Source organism: Camelina sativa, chromosome 4 (genome assembly GCF_030686135.1).
Source record: "Camelina sativa cultivar CO46 ecotype springtype chromosome 4, ASM3068613v1".
In the NCBI taxonomy this organism is placed as follows: Eukaryota; Viridiplantae; Streptophyta; class Magnoliopsida; order Brassicales; family Brassicaceae; genus Camelina; species Camelina sativa.
In genome coordinates, this window is record NC_141883.1 from 19,327,082 (window position 1) to 19,349,297 (window position 22,216).

General features: G+C 32.4%; 2 protein-coding genes across 2 annotated transcripts; both read right to left on the reverse strand.

The window, feature by feature from the left end:
• Positions 1–237: 237 nt before the first annotated feature.
• Positions 238–2,549, reverse strand: LOC104780606 (uncharacterized). The gene is made up of 3 exons (XM_019244665.2): positions 2,303–2,549; positions 1,314–1,745; positions 238–579 (listed from the first exon to the last, which is right to left on the reverse strand). The coding sequence occupies exons 2-3, from the start codon at positions 1,725–1,727 to the stop codon at positions 409–411; spliced, it is 585 nt and encodes a 194-aa protein (XP_019100210.1). The 5' UTR covers positions 1,728–1,745; positions 2,303–2,549; the 3' UTR covers positions 238–408.
• A 13,638-nt stretch (positions 2,550–16,187) lies between these two features.
• Positions 16,188–19,231, reverse strand: LOC104780607 (protein NRT1/ PTR FAMILY 2.10-like). The gene is made up of 4 exons (XM_010505115.3): positions 18,816–19,231; positions 17,981–18,198; positions 17,352–17,905; positions 16,188–17,268 (listed from the first exon to the last, which is right to left on the reverse strand). The coding sequence occupies exons 1-4, from the start codon at positions 19,198–19,200 to the stop codon at positions 16,347–16,349; spliced, it is 2,079 nt and encodes a 692-aa protein (XP_010503417.2). The 5' UTR covers positions 19,201–19,231; the 3' UTR covers positions 16,188–16,346.
• Between the last annotated feature and the right edge of the window lie 2,985 nt (positions 19,232–22,216).

The following is a 22,216-nucleotide window of genomic DNA, read 5'->3' on the forward strand; positions in this document are numbered from 1 at the left end:
GAGAATCCCAGCAATGATGCTTTTCTTCTTTATCAATTCACCTTCCAGCCCCATTTTTTTTGTTTGGTGGATTCAATTTCAAGAGAACGTAAAGAAAAGAATTTAGTTGGAGGGGCTTCTAACTGTTGCTTAGAGCCCTGTTGTGACTCTGTTTTGGTTAGAAGGAAGGAGAAGAGAAGAGTGGAGTTAATAATATAATGCAGATGCAAAGTGCTATTATTGGGGTAGAGCATGAGGTTATGAATTAAGGGGTTTGTTTTTATGAATTAATGGGTTTAATTTGTTACCCAACCATCTCATGCTCAATCCTCATCTGTTGCCAGCGGGATTGAATTGGCCTGCAAACCAAAAGGGACTAAAGTGATTCTTCCTTAAAACAAAGATTCAGAAGAAGAGAAGCTTTTTGGTTTAAAGAACAATGGTATCAACCAAGGCTTCTGTAATCTTCCTCTCCAGTTCCTTTGGGTCGATCCACAATGAACTCTGCTCACGTAGTAGCTTCTTTCTCTCTTTGATCTTCTCTTCCCTTTTTATACCCATCATTTTCCAGATCTCTAGCTTTTCCGCCCTTTCTTTCATCTACAATTTATTATACACAAAAGACAGGTCTATATAAATCATCATGTTTTGAATCGGTTTGACAACTAGAAAGAAAAACACTATGAACCATTACTGCTCCAAGGCTGTGACCAAGAGAAATGAGGAAGTCAAACTACATTTAACCAGGGAAAGTAATCTTCTCAATCAATTTGCAGACATAAGTACGTGGAATCAATTTATGAATCAGAGAATACTACTTTGGTACGTGTGTGCGTGTACAATGTTTCATCTACCTACAGCTAGAACACATGAAGCTACTAACTACAATAAGTTTCACTTTCCTCAAAAGAATTCCCACTGAAAGCATCAAGAGCAAGCATCGAAACCTATCTTATGTTTGATAAAGGCAAGATTCCAAAGCTGTAACCAGAACAACAATAGCTATTTTAGAGAGACTATTATGATTACATGATTCATACAAAAATCTCCACTTCTAAGCAACGATTATCCAAAGTTTTCTCTTCAAATCACAACCACCCTTTTATATATTACTACACCTTGAACCATAACTATGCAAAGTTCCCAAATTTGCAAGAGGAAACAACACTTTGTTTCGCCAGATGCCAGATGCCAGACGAATCTTATCCAGACAAACCCTTTTCCCCATTTCTCCAAGAATCATCTCACACTAAACTAACTTGATTGATTCAACATCTATCATAGCTCCTATACAAGGAAGAAAAGAATTGAGAACAGAGAAAGTGAGAACTTACCAGGGTTTGCCTGAACTCTTCATCAGCAATCTTACGTTCCTCAGCCCTAACCTTAGCAGCCTCAGCCTTCAACCGTCTCCTCTCCTCATTCGCAGCTCGTTCAGCCAACAACCTAGCCTCATCCTTAGCCTGCTTCTCAACACGAAGTATCTCAATCTCATGAATATACTCTTTACGATACACTGTAACTTTCTTTGCATAATCTCTCCTAAGCTGTGCAAGCTTCCTCTCTGCATCTTTCGGATCCTTTGGAGCTTCCCAGCTACCAATATAGCTTTCTGGCTCAAGAAAGTTGTGAGTCTCCTGGTGGTATCTATGGTGAGTGGCCTCAGCAGAGAAAGACCTGATAGACCCAATCATGGAAGCGTTCTCACTCTGCCTCACGAGACGGCTTAGCTTATTGCAAAAAGCCATTTTTTTTTTTCACTGAATCTGAAGAGAGAAAATGAAAAACACAAATACAGATTAAGATTCAAGGACACATACAGAGATTAGTTTTACTCATATCTAAATCCTACTTCTGTTCTTACAAAGATCACACTTAAAAAAGTAATTAACAATTTCCTACAAAAATCTCAAGCAAAATCATGTTCCAAGGAAAAAAATGATTCAGAAAAGTTCATCTAGCATTGAACATCAATCCCACTATTTCTTAAGACAAAGGGATACAAACCCACAAATCCAAACACAAACCCACAAATCCAAACACAAAGAGACACAAATCCACATATCCAATCACAAATCCAAACGATTTAGGGTTTTAGCCCTAATCAGAGAGGATTCGAAATTAGGGTTTCTACTTGATGCGAGGATTTAAAAAAAAAAAAAAAACTGGGTTTCGCTACCTAAAACATCACAATAAGATTTGATTCGTAAATTCTAAAACTTTGAGATTGTATCCAGAGAAATCGAAACTAGGTTTTACCGATCTAGTTACTCAATTCCAAGATCTACACGAAACTTTGTAAAAGAAAGTGGAGAAAACTTACAATTTGTTTTGAAACGAGAGACCACCAAGAGGATGCTTGAAGGATGATGGTGCTTTGTTAAGTTTGGGAGGGGGGGGGGTATTAATGGAGAAGATTGAGCCAATCTGAGAGAAACAGAGAGAGTGAGAAGGCGGCGTAGAGCGAAGAGGAAGAAGAAATATAGAGAGAGACAAAACAAAAGACAAAAAGTATTCGCAACTCTTTTTTCAAATTATTTTCAAAGAGAGACATTATTTACCAAATTACCCTCTTTGAAAAATGATTTTTTACTTCTTGTAGTATCTTTTAGTTGAAACTGTGGATTTTTACCTCGGTCTTTTACGCTTCTCTTGCTCAATTTCTCTACAGTCTTCATCATCTTCGTCATCCTCATAATCAACCAAACCTCCAGACCTCTTGCTATTATGATTAATAGACAACATAAAGCAAATCCATTAACTATTAGTTGTTTTGCTTATGATGCACCTCATCATATCCTTCCATGAATTTCTATCAAGAGAGAATAGAAAGAAGTACCTCTGAGAAGAAGAACTTGCACCTATGACATTGGAACTATGAGGCTCAGCTTCTTTCATCTGTGTACTAGAAGCACCAGAACTTGCAGCTATGACATTGGAACTATGACGCTCAGCTTCTTTCATCGCAGACCTTGGAGCACTGACATTGGAATTTTGTGGCTCAGCTGACTTTTCTTCATCCAGAGCACTCCCATGTTGTATCATATCTGATTGATCATTATTGGTGCTCTTTGGTCTCCTACTTTCTATGAGCTGAACACACAATGACACATTGTTAAATATAGAATATTGTAGGAAAAAATTTCAAGGTAAGAGTTTAGATCGAGGAATGATACCCCCCCCCCCCCCCCCCCCTCATATTCCGTTTTGAAATCCTGGATGGAAGGCAGTGATACGATTGGTGTATCAACACAATCGGTTTTAAAGAAGATTAGTTGAATGAGCTGACTTGGCTAAGGAGGACAGAGACTCTTTCTCATTTAGAAGTGTTGCCGTTGAAGTTCTTCTCTTTAAATACAAGCTATGTGTGCGTGGGGAGGGTGATGCCTATTGTTGTTGAATGTTAGCGATGTGCTAAGTGAGAGAGTGATGTGCTCTCTGATGGTTAGTGGTGAGAGTGATGTGCTCTCGTCTCTGATATTCGTTAGGTGAAGAGCTTGTGATGTGCTTGCCTTCGTCTATGGTGTGTTAGTGTTTGGGTTAGCAATAAAGAGTTAGTTACAGAGGTTACGATATCTTAAATCTATCAGGCAGGTGCTCAAATGGAGCTAACTGGTCCCAAAATGTGCCAATTACATATTTGGCCAACACTGCATTATTCTGCACACAAAACAGTAGTAATATGTACAGAGGAACACCCCTAAAAACTGAAAGAGAAAAGGATGAAAAATTAGGAACCTTGCATATGTGCACAAGAAGCGCTAAGACAGCAGAACTCAGCAGATTGTCTCAGGTGACCATCGGCAGCAAAAACATCTATAATCGGTTTCAGCGTGTTCGTTCTCGACAATGTAATTCTGAACATTATCATTCTGAAATAGAACAATATTTTGGAAATTGCATAACTTATTGTCTTCATAGAACTTTTTGTAGCCATTATAGAATCTATTATCATGTTCGTGCAAGTGGAAAAAAAAAATCTCAGTTTTAATATGACATGCGACACTGAAATTGAACCTTACCAGAGTAATTTTATGTGATGACTTTGAGCACATGTTCACAACTCACAAGAATCATGAACTACCGTTAAAATTATTATTATTTTAAATTACAATGACCTCTGAGCCATAATTTTCAGCTAATTCAGATAAATTACTTTTATGTGTTGTTTTAGTATGATGGAATATCTATATTAACATTTTTTAAGTACATTTTGGTTTATGCCCTTGAAGTTTATTTTATTTAATTTGTTTATTTGCAACATTAACCCCTACAGATTTTCCTACCAACATCTCCCTACTAACTAGATTTAGAAATTCTAGCGCAAGTGGCTGCAAAGACTAGAAAGCCAATGAAGAAAATAGTTCAAATGAAATCCTATCCCGTAATGGTTGTCAACGAGAGAAGGCTTCAGGGTAGCTTCTGGAGTTCTTAGAGAAGGCTTACTTCAAGAGGTTCTTAAGAAGGAGTTTCAAACTGACTTTTAGGCAAATATTTCTACTTAATTAACTTCTACAGATTTTTCTAAAATAAACAGTTCTACTTAACTCAATTAATGGAACTATATTAGAAGTTAAAATTAATTTACGCTTATTGTCATACACAGCATGACACCATCATTTAAGAGATCGAGATTAAATGCTTAAAACTTATTTTAAGAGATTTAAATGTAAATCGGCCGACTTTGAGAGACAAAAGATTACAACCTCAATGATTATTATGACGTAGATAACGTTTATTAATACGAGAAACCAAATTAAGAAACTCAAATTTTAGTAAATATTTAACTTCGTCAGCAATATTTGCACAAAATAACAATAATCAATATATGGGAAATAGTTTAAACAAAAAATTTCCTAGAATCGACATTATTAAAACACTTCCTAGAATCTCTCTATCAGCTTCCTTAAAAAAACAAATTGTATATTCTAACCAAAAACTCTCTACCATCTATTTACAAAATTAATGTTGTTCCTAAAATCAACAAATTGTATATATATTTAAAAAGATTTCTAGTTTAAACCATTTCCATAAAATAATCAAACAATTGTATGCAATCAATGAGAATCCGATCCTAAAATCTCTCTCAAAAAGCTCAACCAAATTAAAATAATACTACAGTTTACTAATTTTGGCTCATACTGGTAACCATTAGAAGAACAAAAAGAAAAGGAATAAAAAGAACAATGCAGAATGGAATAAACAGTTTTTGAGGAATGAAAGAAAAATCTGCAGAGAATGAACAAAATAGTAAATGGTAACCAAACAATAAAAATGTTTTTAAAATATATTAAATATTAAATAAATTTAATTTCAATTGTAATACTAATATTATTCTAATGTATATATAATAAATTTTTCAAATAGAGCCTTTAGATTACTATCAAAAATATTTTTTTTGTCAATACATTGTGAAAATATGAAAGTTTTTATATTACAAAATTGAAATTTTATTAATAAACATATTTTTTATTTATTTTAAAATAAAAAACGAATTTGAATATTTGTTCTTTTTTTTGTTCCATTTGTTCATCATCAATTTTGGAGAGGAACATTTTTGTTCTATTGTTCTTTATTTTTTGAATAATGTAGATGAAAGTAGGGGAAAAAATATTACTTTCAAATGGTAAAAAAATTGTGGAATAGAGAGGAATGTGATATTTATCCTTGTTCTTTTCCTAAATTTTGGTCACCAATTGAATTGAAGCTTTGAGTCTTTCACGTCAAGAATGCAAGTAATATCCTCAAAATATTGTATCATAATTAAAAAAAAGAAATACATTAAATTCTAGATCTCTTCTTTGCTAAAATAATATTGTATGGATTGTAATCTTCTTGCTCATCACGTTGGCTCATATATAAATAGTCCATTCACCCAGAAATGTGAATACACAAATCAAAACACAAAAATTGCATATCTGCAAAGCAATTGATAGAAATGGCTGGTTCATTTGAATTCTTGAGAGATATATATCCGCCCTACAAGACCTCATCGAGAGTTAATCTTGGTCGATGAAACTGTAAGAATGTTGGTAACCTAATGATAATTTTCCTTACTCTCTATTGTTTATATGAATCTCAAGTTATATTGACTCAACTCGCCGTTTACATACTTTGTGTGAAAGTCATGGACTTTTTTTTTTTTTTTAACAAACTGAAAGTCATGGACAATACAAGTGAGACAAAGTTTTTTTTGTACGATAACATCGCTTCTGAAATCATTGGAGAGTCTGCAACTTCTATGTTTGGTGGATCATTTGATGAGGTAATCTCTCTATTATTTAACTATTTCACTATATCAACCGATTATTATAGGACAAGAAATAGTTATTGCAATATTATCCACAGACTACATATCCTGAAAACTTGCAAGAACCTCTCAAAAACCTGATCGAAAGACATTTGTCTTCTTGGTATGTGTGGGAACAATATAACATTTGGGATGGAAAGAATTCCTATAGGGTGAGCAAATTACTCTCTAAGGATGGACTACTAGCAGAACAAGTGCATTGAAGATTCAAATGACATGGTGAACCCAGCTTCCACCATCTCTGGTGATCAGGTATTCATTGTAGAATTATATGAATTATTGAAATGGATTTATACTTTGCAGATGATTAATTTATTGACGTTTCTTTCTGTTGATTTTTATAGGTTCTACTTCTTGACTTATAGTCAAGAAACTAATGACTCAAGTACTCTCTCATCAAAGCGTGTTTATGCATGTCATGTTGACACAAGTTAACAATCATCCTCTTCCAAAAAGGTATGCAGTGGCGGATCTACGTTAAAAGTAGGTTGGGCACGTGCCCCACATTGTTTACGAATTTTTTGTTAGTAGTTGTTGATATAACTATCTGTTGGATCATCTGGTTATGTTTTCTTCTGCATATTTTTGCTGGTGGGGTATTCGATCCCTCCATTTGTTGCTTTTTTACTCTTTTTGTCACATATATATTACAATTTTTGGCCATATATTTATTAATTATTAAATATGTGCCCCATACTAATAATTCTCCTGGATCTGCCCGTGAAGGTCTGTGTTACAAAAGTGGATAATCTGCTGAACAATTTGGTTTACAGGCTTCTACACTTAACATTGAAGACAACAAAGTGAAATAGGATGCTAATCCAGAAGAGAGTAAGGAGAGTGACGATGTGAAGATCAATGACACAAAGGCAGGATTGAAAAAAAAAGGGATTTAAGATCAAAGTTGAGAAAAAGGTGATTATAAGATGTGTTACGATGGTGGATTGTGCTTTTTTTGTTTCTATCTTTGTTTTTTAGTTTTAGTTTTGTACTTTCACGTGTTAAGCTAATAAGAGGATGGTTTATATGCCATTCATTGAAGTATTCTTCAATAAAATTTCACCATTATTAAAGTTTCGAAATAGAAGCAAAAGATAGTAATAACTTACTATAGATGGTTTGAAGTGCAGACAAAAATTGCCCCCAATTCCACTTGGTTTGTTATACGCATAAAGTATGGAAAAAAAACATGCGAAGAGATCTACCATTAATCAGTTTTACGAAAAGAAAAAAACAAATGTAAGAGAGTGAGCTGGAACTTTGGGACTTATCTTCCTCTATAATGTTCTAAATTAACAATAATCAGTTTTACCAAGGCCTCAAAATTAAAATAATCTACATATTAATCAAATTTATATTCAATATTTATATTATACGCTCATAAAAGTTAATGAGTTTTATCTAAAAATATAATGTAGTAAAAATCTACAACATACAATAGAAATTATAAATTTTTTTTATAAAAAAATATCAGTATGCGGTGTACCGCGGATTAAAATCTAGTTATTCTAATAATCACTTAACCACCCTCATGTCCTAAATCAGAGCAGGTTATATAATCTTGTCTCAAGCGTCATTCCAACAATATGAGCTATTGGCTCTTGGTTTGAACCAGAAGACCGGAATGGCGGCTCCCAACTGTATACGAGGATGATCAGTTTGGTTATTAGAATGAGACTCCAATTGTTATGGATAATAAAGTGGTGATGATGTGGCGTGGAGGAGGAGGGGGAAGCACTGCTGGTGGTGAGGTGTTGCTCTTTCTTCAGATTTCGTCCATAATCCAAGGTAAGTGATTGATGTTAGGCTTATCTAGGGAATGATTGTAGTGAATTGGTGATGGGTAAGATGGATTGAGAAAAATCCATGAGTTGTTTTTATGGTTGTTATCCTTGTGAATGCGTTGGGTATGTGCTTAATCGTGGGGAAAAGAGCATTGGTCATCGAGTTAGGATTTGGTGGCCGAGAGGCGCTTGAAATCGACTTCGGGTCGTGTTTCAGGCACCTGCGGATGAACATCGCAAACTAGTTTGAGATGGCTACTTCGGAGCAACGTTTGGAGGATGAAACGGAGTCCGATTTGGCTGAAATTTTGTAGGTAGCTTCTTGGTGCTACAAGCTTCATATCCAACGGTGGGTTTGTGAAATGAACGGTTAGTTTGTGTTTTAGTTAAGTGTTTGTATTGTGGTCTGGCATAGACGGTTTTGTGGTAAGGTTGGAGTGTCGAGCGACACCAAGGTGGTGTCGAGCGACACCAAGGTGGTGTCGAGCGACACCAAGGTGGTGTCGAGCGATACCAAGGTGGTGTCGGTCGACACCAGCATGTTGTTGTGTGTTTGGGTCCTAGGAGGACAGCTGGAGTCAGGTTTGGATGAGGAGAGATTGACGGAACTGATTCCGTGAGCGTCGGTGTGTGTGTTGGTTTGCAAGTGGTGCGATGGGTGACGTTCGACACCAGGTGGAGGTGCCGTTCGATACTAGAGGAGTTGATAGTGAGTTGGAATAATTGTGGGGAAGTGTTGTCCGTGGCTGGATGAAATCAAATATTCCAGCCCACTTCTCTTGTTACTCGGTCGCTAGGGATGGTTGGTTGTCTGACTCAATAACTAGATGAGGTGGTGTTTGGTGTATTTGTGGAAGTTTTTGTAAGAAGTGATTTCTACGCCGGTTGTCTCGTCGGAATTATGGGGTTCCGGTGAGATAGTTTCCCGTGGATCCTATGTGAGGATTGGGAATCCGGGTGTGGTCGTTTTATATTTAGACAGTAAAACTAAAGTAATATTCTTAATTTTTAGACATTATGATTAGTGACATATAATAATCAAAGAACTGGAAGAATTAGACGATCTTTATTACCAAAAAAATCATTTGACGATCAAAACAGAGCTAAATTGGTAATCTGCATAACAAAATATTGGTTTACCAAATCACATAAATATGTGGCTTGGACTACATAATTACATAATGGTTTTCCCAAAATTGCCGTTACAAGTTGGAATATCAACATTTGACAACGGTGCAAGACAATCTTCATGACCCTGCAAAGTACTTCAATATACTCCAATTTAGATAAACTAATAGAAATAATAAATCAATAATAGCACTCCCTCCATTTCAAAATATAGGTTGTTTTAGTTAAAACACGCATATTAAAAAATGGAATCTCCACTCTAACACACTTTTTAAAAAATATTTCACATTTGACACATTTTCTACTATTTGGACACTTTCTCTATGTCTATTAACTATCATATCTTCTTACTATAACTCTATTTACAACAATGCCATCAAACTATAAATCTCTCTCTAGTTACCCAATTCACATGTTTCTTTTTCATTCTCTTCTGTCTCTTTCATTGTTTAAATAAATATATAATTTTTGTTAGTTGGAAAGTGTAGGCACAAAATATATAATTTTTGTTAGAGAAAAGCAGAAATTTTTTCTAGATGAAATAAGCAAAATGGTGCATTATGTCATACAAATCATGAACATGTAGACATGTTTAAATGGATAATTCTAATTAACACTTGGTTTTAGAGAGTTTTTTCAATGAAATCTTTCTCTTATGCTCAAAGGATTGAGGCGCCAGATTCCAAGTGTTTCTAGCACAAAAACAAATAATATAATTTCCAAATCTTTCTTTACCAGTTAAGAACAACATCAATAAATTTGGAAATTTATAAAGAATCTAATACAAGAAGTCAAAATTTTGGTCTAATTTAAGGTTCAAGGTTTACATGTAGGGGTAGGTCAGTTTCATGTTTTCTAGTAAAAAATCTTCAGACTTGGATACATTTGTTAAAATTGCTATGAAATTAAATTTTTGATTATAGTTTATGATCTAAAGTTTAGGATTTAGGGTTTAGGATTTAGGGTTCAGGGCTTAGAGGTTTAGGGATTAGGGTTTAGTATAAGATATAATGAACGGTTCCATGCTTAGGTTTTTAGGGGATATGATGAGGTTAAAATTGTTTGATAGTTAATAATGACTACTTCACCAAAACAAAAGTAGTTTTTAGTGGATGTGTATAACTTATCGTCCATGTGGATTTGACATGAAAGATTAAAATCGTCTGATAGTTAACCATAACTACTTTATCAAACCACAAATTTTTTAACTAATTAGGTATTCATATGTTTTTTTCTCTGATCATCCAAAAATAATTATCCATCTATGCATGTTAACCATCCACAAAATAGATGTTTAAAGAATGTAATGCAAGAAGTCAAAAATTTGGCCTAATTTAAGGTTTAGGATTTACTGGTTGGGGTAGGTCAATTTCATGTTTTCTAGATTTGGCTACATTTATTAAAATTGCTATGAAATTAAATTTATGATTATGGTTTATGATCTAAGGTTAAGGTCTAAAGTTTATGATTTAGGATTTAGGGCTTAGACTTTAGGGTTTAGGATTTAAGGTTTAGGATCTAGGGTTTAGGGTTTAGGGTTTAGGGTTTAAGGTTTAGGGTTCAGGGTTTAGGGTTTAGAGGTTTAGGGTTTAGGGTTTGAGGTTTAGTATAGGATATAATGAACGACTTCATGCTTAGATTTTTAGGGGACATGATGAGGTTAAAATTGTTTGATAGTTAACAATGACTACTTCACCAAAACACAAGTAGTTTTTAGTGGACGTGTATAACTCATCCATGTGGACTTGATTTTATGGACATGAAATATTAAAATCGATTAATAGTAACAATAACTACTTTACCAAACCACAAGTTGTTTGATTAATTAGGTATTCATATTGTTTTTTTATCTGGTCATCCAAAAATAAGTATCCATCTATGCATGTTAACCATCCACATAATCGCGAACATCATCAATAAATTTTGAAATTTATAAAGAATGTAATGCAAGTAGTCAAAAATTTGGTCTAATTTAAGGTTCAGGGTTTACAGGTTGGGGTAGGTCAATTTCTTGTTTTCTAGTAAAAGATCTTCAAATTTGGCTACATTTGTTAAAATTGCTATGAAATTAAATTTATGATTAAGTTTATGATCTAAGGTTAAGGTTTATAGTTTAGGATTTAGGATTTAGGGTTTAGGGTTAGGGTATAGGGCTTAGAGGTTTCTTGTTTAGGGTTTAGGATATGATATGTTGAATGGTTTCATGCTTAGGTTTTTTGGGGATATGATGAGGTTAACATTGTTTGATAGTTAACAATGACTACTTCACCAAAACATAAGTAGTTTAAATTTTAGTGGAGGTGTATAACTCATCGTCCATGTGGACTTGATTTTAGAATAAGTATAGTATCCACATAATAAGACATTTTTAGCATCCACATAACCATCAACAAATATTCAACTATAATTGCATAATATGTATTATAATTATTCATCTTAAATATAGAAAAATGGATCTCAAAATATAGAAAAAATAAAATTATAATGAATCATAAAAACAAAATAAAAAATATATGTCATAATAATTAAATAAAGTGATTGCAAAGAGAGTAGGAGAAAAAAAGTGAAGAATAGAAAAAAAAAATAAGTATTATCCAAAAATAAGTATGGTTTTCACTTCTTGGATTACATTGTTAACCATCCACATATTTATTAGGTATTCACATATTTAATTTTCTGATCATCCAAAAATAAGTATTCACATAAAAGCGAACAACATCAATGAATTTGGAAATTTATAAAGAATATAATGCAAGAAGTGAAAATTTTGGCCTAATTTAAGGTTTATGGTTTACTGGTTGGGGTATGTCAATTTCATGTTTTCTAGTAAAAGATCTTCAGATTTGGCTACACTTGTTAAAATTGCTATGAAATTAAATTTATGAATATGGTTTATGATCTAAAGTTAAGGTCTAAAGTTTAGAATTTAGGCTTTAGGGTTTAGAGTTTAAAGTTTAGGGTTTAAGGTTCAGGGTTTAAGGGTTTAGGGTTTAGGGTTTAGGTTTTAGGGTTTAGTATAAGATATAATGAATGGTTTCATGCTTAGGTTTTTAGAAGATAAAATGAGGTTAAAATTGTTTGATAGTTAACAATGACTACTTCACCAAAACACAAATAGTTTTTAGTAGAATTGTATAACTCATCTTCCATGTGGACTTGATTTTATGGATATGAAAGATTTTATGGATTTGTCACAAATAATAAGAACCATTCAATTGAAACTATTAGTATCTACAAATAAGTATCCACATAATAAGACATTTTTTTTGCATCTACATCACAATTAACAAATATTCAACTACAATTGGATAATATGTATAATAATTATTCACATTAAATATAGTAAAATAGATCTTAAAATGTAGAAAAAATAAAATTATAATGAATCATTAAAACAAAATCGAAAATATATGTCATAATAATTAAATAAAATGATTACAAAGCAAAAGAGGAAAAAAAGTGAAGAATGAAGAAGAAAAAAAGACGAAGAAGAGAGAGATGCAAATTTCTTCATTCTTTTTTTTTTGCAACCATTCTAAGTCATTAGATATATAATTAGTAATTGAAATTGAATGGTCTAGGATGCAACCAATTATCTACTTTTACTTTTTGTTTCTTTTTCTTTTTTATTCACACAAAACCCTCATTTAATTATACGCGCTCATCTGTAGCCGTCGGATCAAATCCTTAGTTAGAATCGGACGGACCTTAGTACAACTGCTTTTTTCTCTCTCTAGTTACACCTATGTTTACACGATCAGGGCTAAAATAGTCTAAAAGTCATGAGCACAGTAGAAAAGTTAGCCAAAAAATGTCTCTTGGTCACAAAGTGTGTCAATTGCTTAAGTTTCTTACAAAAGTGTGCTATAGTGTCAATCTCCCTTCAAAAATTTAACCAATCATACACAAGACTGTATAATATAAAAATTTAATCTAAAAGTTGCATAGAAAGTTGGAAACATGTGTGAAACAAAAATATTTTTCTAAACATTCTATATTATGAAACGGAGGGAGTATATAATATAATATATCTATCAATAATAGTATATAATCCTTAAGTATTTTAAGAAAATAATAGTTTTCACTATTTCGATGTCCGAACACAATTATTAAACAACTTTATTCGTCATTTTATTTCATGTCACATATGACGTTGAGGAAATGTAAACAAAATGTACTGTTTATAATGCCTGAAACAAATATTAAATAACTCTATTCATCATTTCATTTCATGTCACATATCATGTTGGAGAAGTGTAAACTAAATTCACTATATCTAATGCCTCAAAAATATTATTAAACAACCCTATTCATCAATTCATTTCCTGTCAAACCAAATTTAATATTCCTAATGTCTGAAAAAAAATATTAAACAAATCTATTCATCATTTTATTTCCTATTACATATGATGTTGAGAAGTGTAAACCAAATTCATTATTCTCAATACCTCAAAAAGATCATTAAACAACCTTATTCATTATTTTATTTCATGTCACATATGATGTTGGAGAAGTGTAAACATATTCACTATTAATGCTTGAAAAAAATTATTTTACAACTCTATTCATCATTTCATTTCCTGTCACATATGATGTTGGAGAACTGTAAACCAAATTAACTATTCTTAATTCTTAAAAAAGATTATTAAACATTATTTCATTATCTTGATTTGTGGCCAAGGATGATGAGGATTGACCAAGTCTTTGGCCATAAAGCTAGTTATCGTGATGTGTCTTTTCGATTACAAGTTATGAAAACAGAGGTTTTGAATATTTTGCCAAAACCTATCATTAAACATTTTTTCAATCTGTTCTTACACATTTTCACATTTGTGTATCCATTATTCAAAGACTTTAATTAGTAACCATAATTTTGAAAAATAATGAGGAGGAATGTGATATTCTTCTTCATATATTCCTCAAAAAAATTTCATTTAAAAGTAATATCCTTTTCACACCATTCTTCTACATTCCTCACAAAATGAGGAACAATATAGAATAAAAAATTTCCTCCTCAAAATTGATGAGGAACAAATAATGTTAGAAAAAGAATGAGGAGGAATGTGATATCCCTTAATTGGAGCATAAAAAAAATTACATTTGCTCGACGTAGTTTAGTTCTACAGTTTTAGAAAAGAAGCGATGTTATGAAAAAAATGGTTTTTGGTGGAATAGATGAGTTGTAAATGGCAAGACTGAGATAAGAAATATCATTGTTTTCTTTGAATGAGTAGAATGAATGAAGAAGAGAATGTGTAGAAAGATTGAAGAAGAGTTTGTGTAAAAGGATTGAAGAAGAGAATGTGTATATGTGATGAATCCATGGGTAGTTAAAGAAAATCCTACCTGATCTATTCAGTTGATATAAGATTTGTGGAGTGCCTTTTAAACATCATCTTGAACTCATGTCTATTGAATCCTAGGCCCTAGAAATGTTTCAATGGAGTTTAATATATTCTTTTCCAAGAGAATCCTTGGAAATTTCTTGAAACTAGAAAATACATCACTAAAAAACATTTCATTTAGTGAGCATAGAGAATGAAAATGTGAATTTTCCTTCCAAGTTATATATTAATCTCAAAATGGGAAAAAAAATTGTAGAAAAGATGATGATATAAATTTCCTTTTTTTAGTTTTCACATTTGCAATATTTACCTAAAAGGATAATATAAACCTCTCCTTCTTAGTTTTAGAATTTTGTTGTAATATTATTATATAAAGTTTAGTTTCCAAAGTTAGTCATTAATAGGATCATAACATATGTCAATTATATCGATAAGAAAATCAATACATTAAAAAAACAATGTTTGTATGTTTAACAAGCATTAAAAATACACATGTCAATTGTATCGATAAGATATTGACGTGTGTTAATTCTAAATTCACTAAAATATTTAAAATAAAAGAATATAAAAGTGATAAACATATATAAAATGGAAATCTATAAATATGTAAAAAAAATAAATATTGTATATAGATATATTAAAAACATTAAAATAAATTATTAATTATTAACTTAATTCTATTGGAGATTTTTTTGATTTTTGATATATATCTTAATTAAAAAAATGAGTGAAAGTTCTTTTTTTTGACAAAAACAAAATCATAAGTTTTTTTAATCTATTTATAAATTTTGAACATTCTCACCAAATCTCGAAACATGTCAAAACTGTTATTAATGACATATCAACATGTTCAGGGTGTAATTTGGTTGTAATTCAAGTGTTTTCTATTCAGGGTATTTTTCACCATCTGATTGACATTCAAATCAGTTGTATAAAGATTATTATCATTCATTAATATAATTCATTTTTGCTGAAAAAAAAAAACATATCAACATGTTCAATTAATTGATAGATTTTAACACATATTTTAATATTTTCAGTTTTCTTAACTTACAATGTGTATATCAAACGAAAAAAAAGAAGAGTAAATTACATATCTACATAATATCAACATACATATCTATATGACTATATGAGAAGGAATACTGAAAATATATTTTATTAGCTTACAAGAAGTATAACTAATGTTAAATATAATTCATAATACAACGGTATTTTATATAGGAACCTTTTAAATTGATTAATTTTTATATGTTGTTCAATATTTTTTTTTCCTTTATTTTTTTTTTCTTTTGTTAAGATAATTCTAGATTTATAGATATTGATTTTTTTTAACGTAATATTTTTTTTATCATTCTACATATTTTACAGTACACAATGCAGAACCTCAAATGTTATGAGCTTTGGGTATAAAATGATTCTTTTTGGTTCCAAAAACAGGTGGCTACTCTAATTGCAGTCTATGCAAATTGGAGCTTTGCTGCGATCGAAGGAATTGGTTGAGGATCGGTCGGGGTCATTTGGCTTTATAACATCATATTCTATATCCCACTTTATTTCATTAAGTTCTTCATCCACTTTATTTCATTTGCAGAGCCTCTGAGCCTGGGATCTTGTTATCGATTTGATACAGAGTTTGAATTAGTAACAAAAATCTTATTCTACAATACAGATGAAGCGATTTTTTCTTCATTTTAATCTATATAAAGTACAACAAGATTGACTTCGGAGTAAAGAAAAAAGTACAACGAGAAAGAAGAAACTGAGGTCGTTTGACCAAAGATAAAACAAGTTTGCAGATCAGACAGAGTCCTTCTCTTGTAGCTGCTGTTTTTTGGTCACTTCTTCATTGGTCTCAATCTCAGTGATGTCTTCATCATTACTGCCTTTGTATCTATACCATTTAGCCATCAACAAGAAGTAACCCAAGTTAACGACCATGATTCCTGTGAGCATGAAGTAGAAGTAATCCAATTTGGCTTTGTTCAGATCCTCAGCTAACCAATTCCCTGTAGGTGAATGCTCAGTTGTTCGATGAACAGTTGAGATCAAGAAGCTAGCGAGGTAGCTCGAAATCCCACCACCTATATAGAAGATAGAACCGGCGAAGCTCCTCATATTTTCAGGAAACTGCTTGTAGTAAAACTCCATTTGTCCAATGGCAGCAAAAGCTTCTGCTATGCCTGCAAGTGTGAGCTGCGGAATCAGCCACATAGCTGACATGGAAGAGATTTCTCCTGTCCGAGGCGCCATACCGAGTGTCGGTTTTGTCAGCGCAAAGGTTCTTCTCCGTTCCTCTATAAATCCAGACACTAATAAACTCAATATCGCAAACACAATCCCTGCTCCGATTCTTTGTAAGAGTGTTATGCCAGTTTCTAACCCGGTCACTCTCCTGAGCGACGGGACAAGAACACGGTCATAGAATACGATGAAAATTGTCATCCCCGTCATTAAGAACACTACATAGGTTGCTCCGGGGATCCTGAAGTCACCAGAACCCAAACGCCGGTCGCTCTGGAGTGCTTGGAAGACAGGGTAAGTCATTTGCATACTTATTGCAAGATAGTATATCGAAGAAGCAAGCCAGATTGGGATCACTCTAACAATGCACTTCACTTCTTCCACTTGCTGCAACGTGCATAGCTTCCATGGATCTGAAGCCGCTCCATCTGAGTTCAACTTGTCCTCGGGGGACTTAATCGCTGCTTTGTCTAGAAACCTGACAACACAACAAACTTCAGCAAAAAAAAACAAAAGCCAGAAACATAAATCAAGAGAACAAATAAGTATTAAGAGATTTACCTGAACTGGTCGGTGTATTTGAGACTAGTGTTTACATAGTTGCGTGGGATGTGGTTGTAAAGATCGACCCAAGGCTGCTTAACAGGCTTCAATCCTCGTTTCTTGATAGCGGCTGCTATAACATGAGCAATACCAGCCAAAGGACTACCAGAGGCTTTAACTTTTACATACAGTCTATCTCCAGCAAAGAAGATGACGCAGGCCAAGAACATAAGAACCACAGGGATAGTCAAACCGATGGTCCAACTCACATTTGACTGGATGTACACAATTAGCGTGAGTGAGATGATCTGAGCGAACGTGAAAGTGAAGAAATACCAGTTGAAGAAACTGTTGATTCCTTTCTTTCCTGATTCGGATTTGGGGTTGAACTGATCAGCACCAAACGCTAAATTACACGGTCTGATACCACCAGCGCCTATCACAAGAAACCCTAAACCCATGAGCAGGAACATTATCTGTCCCACACTTGGACCTTCGCATGTGCTTTTGTTTCCGCAAGCAACGGGGTGCAATGAAGGAATTGCAGCAGTTAGTAGTATCACAAACGATCCCTACAAAGATAGAAAATGGTTTAGACAATATTGGCGCCGGCTTAACTAATCAAAAGATTATATAAATATAAGTACCATGAAACAAGCGATGACAGCGACACAGAGAGTCTTGTAGCGACCAAAGTAAGTGTCACAGAGGAAAGCAGCGATGAAAGTCCCGAAATTGATAGTGCCACTAAAGGCATTGATGATAGTTGCAGCTGTATAACTCTTAAGGTTGAATACAGAAGTTAGGTAGACAAGAAGGTTCGATAATGTCCCTATGATCCCAAGCTTCTCAAATGTCTCATTACCTGTCAATATCACCACATAAATCAATGATAAAGAATACCTTCTCATGAAGTTAGAAAGTATTTATTGCATTTAATGTTACAGCTTCGAAACCGAAACACACAACAAGTCAAAAGATTGGACTTTCGATGATGTTCTGACTTTTTTCTTTTTTTTTTTGGTTCTAAGTGCTCTGTAACTCCCAGAAGTTAATCATTTTTTGTCTTATCCAGAAAAATCTCAAAATTCTTATCTACTATACTTTTTTTCAGAAACTTAACTGCTTGATTCAAAGTCTATTTTTTCCACGGAAAATTAATTTAAAAAAAAAAATTAAAATATCTTTTTTTCATAAAGATCTTTTTATAATCTAGAAAAAATGTACGAAATCTCCTTCGATCTGGGTTTCAATCAAATCTTAATTTTGTTTTAACCATTTTTTTCGCTCAAAATCTCCAAAGTCGAGATTTTTGGATACAAGTCAAGTCTAAGACAAGTTAAAAAAAAAATAGAAAATTTAATAATATCACGGACAAAATGTTTTATAGTATATTTCATTTTTTTTTCTAAAATTCCGACAAAACACAACAAAAGAATATATACTTATGTCCGAAAGAGAAAAACAAAAGGGTGAGTTTACCAATGATGAAGGGCATGACTTTCCATCCTCTATAAACAAGTTTTTTCTGATCTTCCTCGAATGAATCGACCATCGTAGATGTCACATCATCGACGGCGGAGTGGTGGTTCGTTGTCGTAGTCTCAACCTCAAGGGGCTTTCTCTCCATAGTCTCAATCTGTGTGTAATTACAGAAGAGGTCGCTGTTGTTGTTGTTGTTATAATTCTTATCTCTTTTGTCTCTATGGTTAAGGATGATGACTCTGCTCTTCATCTCTATGCTTCGGTCTTCCTTATATAGTGGTGTGGATCTAGCGAGAGTGGATTTTGTCGGAATCTTAAACAAAAGGGGGAAATGAGAAATTAAAAGATTGGTGAATTTTTTGGCTGTGAATGATTGAGACATCTGTGTGAGTGCCTCATTAATTAAAATTTTTAATTAATTTCCCTAATCTAAATAAAACGTTTCATTTTTAATTATTGGTCAAGTGTGGGCTGAGTTAGTGCTCGATGTAGGCCCATTTTCACACTCCTTCCCTCTATTTTGACTTTTTTTTTTTACGCAAAGTCCCTCTATTTTGACTAAGTTAGTCAATTATCACCTTATATTTGTGTCCAAACTTTAAGTTAATTAGTATTTTTTACACACATGTATATATATATATATATTTATAAAATAATAGTGTGTAAAACACCTGTGTAATAAATTTTTATTGAACCAATTTTATGATTTTTAGATCAATATAGTCAACCGTTTTTATTGATTTATCAAATTGGTCAATTCTATGTTATAAAAATAAAGGTTTTAGTATTTCTTTTTTTTCCTAGGATGTACTATTAATAGTTATAATATTAATAAATATTACTAATCTTAAGATGATCTAATTATAATTTTTTGTGTGTTTAAACTATCCGCTATTAAATAATAAGTACTTGCTTTATGACTAACTACACGGTTTGAATAAGCTAATCGATTAAAACCTTCAAAGACTAAAAAACAAAGTTTTTTCCAAAGTTCAAGATTTATATTTGCTAAAAGCTATTTTGTCGAAAAGTCATACACTCTAAAAATTGTTAGTCAATAAAATTTAGAGCATTTTGTTAGTCAATAAAATTTGAATCAGAGACTCTAAAAATTGTAAAATCAAAACCATACAATTTAGAAGATTAACCATCACATATATATATATATGTATGACATATTTATTAAATTAGATTCTATAATTTATTTACATTTGGTTTTAATACTAACGAAATTTAGACATTTTTTTAATAAATATCAAGTCTTAAAAAATAATTAATAAGCTGATGTAAATTATGTAGTAATTTTCTTTGAACTTATATGATCCATGGGCATATAAGAGTTGAGTTGGAAGAAGTCAGTAGGTATCTTTTCATGTCCATTAAACATTTAATTCTATGTATGGTCTAACATATCCTTTCTTCAGTTACATTGTAGTACTTTCACATTTGAGTTATCCAATATGTAAGTACTATACTTATTGTTTAGCACGGAATACAAGGTATAGGGTGGATCCTTTTATGAACGGAATCTAACGAAGTTGTAAAAGAGAGACAAAGGGTCCACTTTATTTACTTCACATTTATTAGATTACTGATGTGATTGCTTAGTTTAGCAAACAGGATGAGTATTGTTCTCCACAGAATTTGCTAGTTTATATCAAAAACCTAAACACACACACACATGCATATATAGTGGAAAATAGCCAAAAAAACACACCTAAAAATTTTAGTTTTGGTCAAAAACAATGTCAAACTATATATCTCATTAGAGAGTTAAACACCAAAGTTACTACATATTTGCCGGATTAATCTTATGTTAACAGCTAACACGGTTACCGTTCTGTTTTATTTCATTTAAAAAATCATCACATCAAAACCCTCAAAATTGAAACGAAATCCACTTCTCTTTTAGCTCTTTTTCTTCCATCAATCTCTCTCACTTCTCTCGCCACTCTTAAGGAACAAGGGCTAAGAGACGTTTTGATGCACTCATGTGGTAAATCATTTGGCTATACTTTGCTTCATTTTCTTTGTTTTCCATGCATCATAAATATATAGAAGTAACTTCCTATATATATATATATATATATATATATATATATTCTTAATATTTTGTAGTTTTTTCTCTTTTATTGTTGTGTTTTTGTTTCTTAAAGCTTCTCGTCAAGACTTTTATCTTTTTGAGTTTCTATATTTGTTCGAGCTCAACTATCATTTTTTTTTGGTTATATATATGATCTGATAGGTGATTTAACCTTAGAACTATTAGAGATTGATAAGAGTTTAGGAATGGAAGAATTGTATATTGACTCTCATGATGATTACAATGAATTACATATGCTTATATAGGGAATAGAATGAGAAGCTAATTAACCTAGTTTCTATATATAAAGATATAGTAATTATTAACAAATATACTTTAGAATATTCTAGACATTCTTATATTTCTACACGTCCCTTCAATCTCAAGGCGGTGATGAAGAGACGGTGGAATCAGCGGTTTGAGATTGATCAATGATGTGGAAACGTTTGACGAATGTGCGAAAGAGATTGTGAGACGACGAATGAACACAATGTCGTTGGTGGTGGCAGCCAGATCTGGAAACATCTTTATGAGAGAGATCCGATGGGGTTTTTTTTTTTTTTTTTAAACTGAATTTAAATGTAACAAATAAAATTTTGAAGAAGCATCAATGGTTTGAAACTGGAAAATAAGATGGCTTAATTTTTTTTTTTAAATAATTTAGAGAAGCATTATGGCTTGATTCAGAGGCTCATAAGAAGCTTGAATGATAAAAACATTTCATTTTCTTTGAAAACAAAATAAAGAAAAATGAAAAGATGAAGCACTTGGCTTAGAGTGAGAGATCTATGATGATAAAATAAAAGAAGAAGTTATTCACTTAGATTTAGAGGTCTAAGATTGTAGACTTGAATTAGAAGAAGCTCGATGGCTTAGATTCAGAGGTTCATGATGAACTTGAATGTGGAAGTACTTGGCTAAAAAAAAAAAAAAAAAAAAAAAACGAGTTTGATCGTTAGATCTAAACTCGGAAGCAAACCTGCTCTGATACCATATTAGAGATTGATGAGAGTTTAGGAATGGAAGAATTGTATATTGACTCTCATGATGATTACAATGAATTACATATGCTTATATAGGGAGTAGAATGAGAAGCTAATTAACCTAGTTTCTATAGAAAAAGATATAGTAATTATTAACAAATATACTTTAGAATATTCTAGACATTCTTATACTTATACAAGAACGTCGTCCAGCTAAACATATATTGTTCTCTTCTGCATTCTGAAAAGATTCCTTCAATAAATGATAGGTGTAAAGATTTGGATGAAAAACATGACAAGATATTAACGGGTACATGTTGCTTTAACATATG

Coding starts and splice junctions, on each gene's coding strand:
- LOC104780606 (XM_019244665.2), bottom strand. CDS start 1,727: ATGGCTTTTTGCAATAAGCTAAGCCGTCTCGTGAGGCAGAGTGAGAAC. Junction 580..1,313: donor AAGAGTTCAGGCAAACCCTG/GTAAGTTCTCAC, acceptor AATAAATTGTAG/ATGAAAGAAAGGGCGGAAAA.
- LOC104780607 (XM_010505115.3), bottom strand. CDS start 19,200: ATGTCTCAATCATTCACAGCCAAAAAATTCACCAATCTTTTAATTTCT. Junction 17,906..17,980: donor CTGTCATCGCTTGTTTCATG/GTACTTATATTT, acceptor CTATCTTTGTAG/GGATCGTTTGTGATACTACT. Junction 17,269..17,351: donor AAATACACCGACCAGTTCAG/GTAAATCTCTTA, acceptor TTGTGTTGTCAG/GTTTCTAGACAAAGCAGCGA.